The sequence below is a fragment of the Sinocyclocheilus grahami genome, unplaced genomic scaffold, assembly GCF_001515645.1.
Source record: "Sinocyclocheilus grahami isolate Dianchi unplaced genomic scaffold, SAMN03320097.WGS_v1.1 scaffold397.1, whole genome shotgun sequence".
In the NCBI taxonomy this organism is placed as follows: Eukaryota; Metazoa; Chordata; class Actinopteri; order Cypriniformes; family Cyprinidae; genus Sinocyclocheilus; species Sinocyclocheilus grahami.
The window spans coordinates 902,334-908,488 of NW_015505576.1; the positions used below are offsets into that span (position 1 = coordinate 902,334).

The 6,155-nt window shown below is 34.9% G+C and overlaps 1 protein-coding gene and 1 long non-coding RNA gene across 3 annotated transcripts; one reads left to right on the top strand and one right to left on the bottom strand.

The window, feature by feature from the left end:
* On the top strand, positions 1–1,029 carry LOC107550381 (trace amine-associated receptor 4-like). The gene has a single exon (XM_016231641.1). The coding sequence runs from the start codon at positions 1–3 to the stop codon at positions 1,027–1,029; it is 1,029 nt and encodes a 342-aa protein (XP_016087127.1).
* A 2,316-nt stretch (positions 1,030–3,345) lies between these two features.
* On the bottom strand, positions 3,346–4,727 carry LOC107550399 (uncharacterized). 2 transcript variants are annotated; one of them, XR_001604659.1, is made up of 4 exons: positions 4,568–4,727; positions 4,362–4,451; positions 3,516–3,729; positions 3,346–3,383 (listed from the first exon to the last, which is right to left on the bottom strand). It is a non-coding gene; the product is annotated as an uncharacterized lncRNA (long non-coding RNA). The 2 variants fall into 2 exon arrangements; XR_001604660.1 differs by lacking the exon at positions 4,362–4,451 and having other exon boundaries at positions 4,568–4,725.
* Positions 4,728–6,155: the final 1,428 nt, after the last annotated feature.

Here is a 6,155-nt window from a genome sequence, read left to right on the forward strand (position 1 = left end):
ATGACTTCAAATGAAACTGACATTTACCCTGAGAATGTGTTTTTCTGCTATCCACTCCTGCCTGACTCCTGTCCCAGAGCTCACCGCCTCCCTGCACTTAAAGTGGCGATGTATGTTTTAATGGTGCTGATGATTCTCACAACAGTTTTTGGGAACCTGCTGATCATCATCTCCATCTCTCACTTCAAACAGCTTCAGTCTCCAACTCATCTGATCGTTTACTCTTTGGCAGCCAGCGACTGTCTCCTGGGCGCTTTGGTCATGCCGTACAGCATGGTGCGATCTGTTGAAGGCTGCTGGTATCTGGGAGATTTTGTGTGTAAAGTGCATTCTAGTTTGGACATGACTTTCAGCATCTCTTCTAAAATACATCTCGGTTTAATATCTGTCGACAGGTACTGGGCCATTTGTGACCCTCTGAGGTACAAAATGAGGGTCACAAACAACATTGTGACTGTTTTTAGTACCTTCGCGTGGCTTTTTTCATTTCTGTACAGCTTTTCTATTGTGTTTTCAGGGATAAACATAATTGGCTTGGAGTCGTTCATCATGCAAGTTTACTGTGTGGGAAGTTGTGTTTTGTTTTTTAACAAACAATGGGGTCTTATTTGTTCACTTCTCACATTCTTTCTTCCCGGGACGATCATGAGCTCTCTGTATATGAAAATCTTCTATGTTGCACGCAAACACGCAAAGGCTATGTCTGAAAGAGTGACTGGAGGGTTGAAGAGCCAAGGCTCTGCTCAAAGAGAAGGAAAAGCAGCTAAAACTCTTGCCATTGTCATGGGTGTTTTTTATCTCTGCTGGCTGCCTTTTTTTACCGCCACTGCTGTTGATCCTTTTCTCAATTTCGTGACTCCTGTTGATGTTTTTGATGCTTTGGTTTGGTTTGGATACTTTAACTCCACTTGTAATCCATTGATCTATGGTTTGTTCTATCCTCGCTTTCAGAAGGCCTTTAAAATTCTCATATCCACTTATATATGTGGCTGCAATGACTCAAGCACCTTGATACTTGAATTAATTTAAATGTATTAAAAATAAGCATGTTAATGCTAATGTTAGAAATTATTTGGCCTGGCATGCATTTTCTCTAAAGGTTTCCACAAACAGACTAACCATCTGGATTATTGAAATATTGACCAAACTAAAATATTGATATTTGGGTGTAAAAATAACATGCTTTTTTTACTGCAAATACTGGTGTTTATGTGACATGTAAAAGTTATTTTAGCTCTTAGTTAATATGTCATTGTTTTTTAAAATGATTTAACATTAAAGTTATTTAATGCTTAATGTTGTGTTTACATAACTAAGTATAAGACATGTTTTTACTCAACTATTAATATAAAAAAGTTATCAAAACATTCTGCCTTTTCAGAATTCTGTCCATAATCAGTCACAATCAGTCACAATCCCCGCTCTTATCCAGATAAAACTGTATTATTTAGACTAAAATGCATGTTCGAGCTGTCCTAACTTAAAGCAATTTGCACTAACATATATTAAAATATGTCAGTGCCATTGTTTTGTCTCAAGATGCACACAAGTAATAATTTTCAGCCCTGCAATCAACCTTGGGTGCAGGTTTGCGTATATCACATTTATGAAAGTTATTTAAATGTCCTAATTTAATTAAGGCCTTCTCCTGGCTTAATCTGAACCCTGTCTGCAAAACCAGGCCCTATATGCTTTTATTTTGTATTATTTAGTGTGCATTTGTCTCCATCTTGTGGACAATATTTGGGACATTTTTGGACTAAGAAAGTGATGCAATCTGATTAAGTCATATTATAATTATAATTAATATTATAATTCAGAGCTTTTCAGCCTTGCGGCTTGTGACCTACTGTTTAGCTTTTATCAAACACACCTGAACCAGCTGATCAAGCTATTTAGGATCACATGAAAATACACATGCTGGTGTGCTGAAGAAGGTTGGAACTTAAATGTGCAGTGTGCAGATTTATATCCCCTATGACCCCTTTAAAAGAGTAATTAAAAGCTGCTGGCATTAATTCTATGACATTACAGAATGTGTTAAACAGTTCTCATAAAGGTTATAAAGCTCTTATTAATTTTCTGAAAAGAGCAAATGTATATAATAAAATATAGGTAGAAGGATTTTTTTATTTGAATTAGCATTTCCCTTGATATCATCGCCTCACACTCCATCCCAGTAGGTGGCGGGATATGCACCAAAAGCTGGTTTGCCAACCGCCATAAAATATCAGAAGAAGAAGAAGAAGATGTGGTCATCTGAGACAGCAGAAAGTAGCCAGTCAAGCATTGAGGTTTCTTTACAAAGATAAATTAAGAAATTATATGTAAATAATTATCTAGTAAACAGATATGTTAATGCGAATATTATTGTTACATATTCATTATTGTGTTAGTGTTTTATGTGCTGCCTTTACCTAGATTCTTGCATGCTAGTTAGTAGAAGATAAGAGTAGTGAAGCAGCTAGCTAACGTAATGGTAAATAACTACGCTATCGGCTCTTGTGCAAAATAATACGAGTTGTCCTCCATTTGTTCAAATATTTCTTACTTCTACAAACAACCTCTGCTTCTAATAAACCAGACAACGACTACTACTTCTTTGTGCGTATTCAATGTAGCGACGATGCAAGCTGCCTCTAAGAACACGAGGAAGAAACGAAGAAGAATAACAGGGACTAAACGCGCTCTGTAGAGTAGTTTGTCCGTTTAGGGCTACTGTAGAAACATGGCGGTGCAAAATGGCTACTTAACCATGGAGGGGGAGCCGCGGTGTATGTAGACAGAAATGGCTTATTCTAAGATAATTAAAACATAACGTGAAATTTGTAAGGTATTTATACACCACTGAAAACATAGTTTTGTATGTTACATTGCATTTCTGTAAACAGATTCTCAAAAATATTACACATTGTACCTTTAAACAAAACGCATAAGATGGTTATACCACTTTATGAAAAGACAGAAGAGTGAACACATTTTGTTTCACTTTCTGTACCTCTTTTTAAGTTTTATGTTTCAAACTTTTTTTTATATCATATTACTATATTTATATGCTACTATCAAATTAGTTTTGAAATGTAGAATATATACCTAAGCTGTATAAATGTCAAGTACAAATGCAATTTATACTTAAAAAAATATTCTCTTTTAAAAGACCAGTAGTGAAAAATGACCACATACACATTGCAATGCTCATCATTTATTATTTCATGATGTGAATTGATGCTCATATTCTTCACCATTTATTCCGATTTTTTCTCGGGATGTACACGTTGGCATGTCAGGCATCTGCCATAAACCCTCACAGCAGAGTGATCTCGTGTAAGGGTGCTTAGGATTTTCGGAGCTGATCATTGATCGTCAATCACAGGAAGCAATATCTGCACATTTTGAGAGGGAAAGAGAGAGAGCGCACAGTGATTCACTCACGCTGTTTGTGAAATTACGTCTCACAGAAAGTTTTCAAATTACTCTTTAAGTTATTTAATAAAGAAATATGAATTGTACCTCACCTTCAGCATTATAATTATTTTACCCGCACCGGACAGAGATTGAGACCGTGCCGCTGTATGTCATGCCAAACCTCTCACGACAGGCGCATCATCAGCTTGAGATCGGTTTATGACATCGGCCTTTAGAGGGACTGCCGATAAATCGGAGCACCCCTAATCTCGTGCTTTGTCTTTATCTTGTGCTTTGAAACCAGCGATGACAAGGAGTTTGGTCCTGGAGAGAGAGAGAGAGAGAGAGAGAGAGAGATATCTTAATATGAATCTTATAATTATTCTTTGCAAAATGCTTGATGATTCTGTTTCAAAACACACAAACAACCCATTTTGACAAGATTGTAATCGTATAATATTTTCTTAAATTTAAACACATTATGCAGATGGTAACTAGTCAAAAACTAGTTAAAATTACATATCTAACATAGACTCAACAAAATTAATTTAATTACTACACGATTTAAATAATTTTATTGAAAAAGCTTTGACTCAGCTCTCACTAAGCTAGTAAGATAGCTAAAATGTAATTTGTTAAATTTTTTATCTGCTATATATGATCAAAAGTCTTACTGTATTTTTATATTTAAATTATGTTATTAGGCTACATGTCAGTTACATTTTAGTTTCATTTTATTTTGTTTTTGTTTTCATTGTCTCCCGTTTTTACACTCTTAAAAAGAATGGTTCTTTATTGGCATTGATGTGCACAAAAGGTTCTTTATGGAAAAAGGTTCTTTAGATTTTTAAAATGTTCTCCACACTAAGAAAATAATGGTTCTTTTAAGAACTCATTACTGAAAGGTTCTTAGGGAAACAAACAGTACTAATACTATTGAAAATCATGATCCTAACCTTTATCTCCATACCGAAAGCGTTTAAGAGCATTCCTGCTCTTAATCATCTTTATGAAGGTTCCACCTGCTCCAGACCAACATACAACACCTGAAAATTACATGTGGAATGTGACATTTAATTGAATATCATTTAAATTAAATTATAAATTATTCTAAAAAACACTTGTGCATGTTGTTTTAACAATATTTTATTAAGTAACTTACAAGTTTTGTTGTGGGCAAAACACATGAAGATCTCTCTCCGGGATAATGGATAATGGATAATGGACAAAATTATTATTTCTGAGAACTGTAGCCATGCCAATTGTATGGAAACCCGTTTCCGCCACTGAATAAAAAATAAAAGAGGTAATTGTTTTTTTTTCTCACAATTCTGACTTTTTTTTCTCAGAATTGCGTGATATAAACTCGTAATTGCGAGTTAAAAAGTCATAATTGAGAGATATAAACTCGCAATTGCGAGACAATGTCGCAATTCTGACTTTTTTTCTCGCAATTGCGAGATATAAACTCACATTTCGGAGAAAAAAAGTCCGAATTGCGAGTTTTTATCTCGCAATTGTTACTTTATATCTCGCAATTCTGACTTTATAGCTCACAATTGTGAGTTTATATCACACAATTCTGAGAGAAAAAGTCAGAATTTGAGATATAAAGTCGCAATTACCTTTTTTTTTTCTTTTTTTATTCAGTGGCGGAAACGGGCTTCCATACAATTGTGTTACAGCTGTCTCTTACGGTCAAATGCTTGTAGATGTTTTAAAGTGTTTCTCAATACTGCCCCTGGTGGCCCTGCACTATGGCTTCCCAACCCAACCCTGCCACCTCCACTCTCACACCCAAACACTTCACATCCTAGATGTCGCCCTTATCTACCACACCAGATTTAACCCACGGAGCAGGATTGAGAAACTAATAATTTTTATTTATAAATTAATTAGAATAGACTAATAGAATAGAATTCTTCATTAAATAGAATTATACATTTATAATATATTGACTATCATTATTGTTATAATATCAAATATTTTAGAAATTATCCTTTTACAAAGTTCACCTAAAATTAGTTTTAATAAATATAAACCAATTTCCTTAAAAATACTGGCAATAATAATTTTGTCCATTATGTAAATCTGAGAAAACAAAAGTTAATGTAAGTTATTAGACAATAATAAAGTGCTTCCCATACTTTTACTTAAAAAAACTTAAAACAATAGACTTAATTGTTGAGTATAAAATGTCAAATAAATATTTGTTTGTCATCTGGTCACTAATAATTTTTTCCCCGTATCAAAGTCAGTTTAATCACCGTTGCATATTAATGCGCAGCTTTCATTGATGCACACAAACACACACATCACTCGCACACTCGTGAACACTGCCCCACGACTTAAATATCTTCCATGCTGGGTCACTACGTTACATTCCTCAGCAACGATGAGATACAAGTGCTGTTTTTGAAGTAACCAAACTCACAGCTACATTGTTTGTAGGGAGAGATGCACAGACGCATGTAATTCACACTCTCTCTCTCTCTCTCTCTCGACAATTAATTCAAATAAATGATATAATTAATTAATTCAAATAAATGTGATCTTACCGCACGATTTGCTATCTGTGTCTGATCTGAAGTGGGCAGAATGCTAGAGCTAACAAGCCATAACTGATGAAAACAATCGTAATCTTTCCCCTTCCAGTCAGACATTGCGTTACAAACATCATTAACAGCTTTTAACGTCTCAGTGCTGGTCCACTTCGCGTTGGGTGGTTCTTTGCCTCCACATTGTGTATT

Bases quoted from the DNA above. Each gene is read 5' to 3' on its own strand.
- LOC107550381 (XM_016231641.1), top strand. From the start codon at position 1: ATGACTTCAAATGAAACTGACATTTACCCTGAGAATGTGTTTTTCTGC.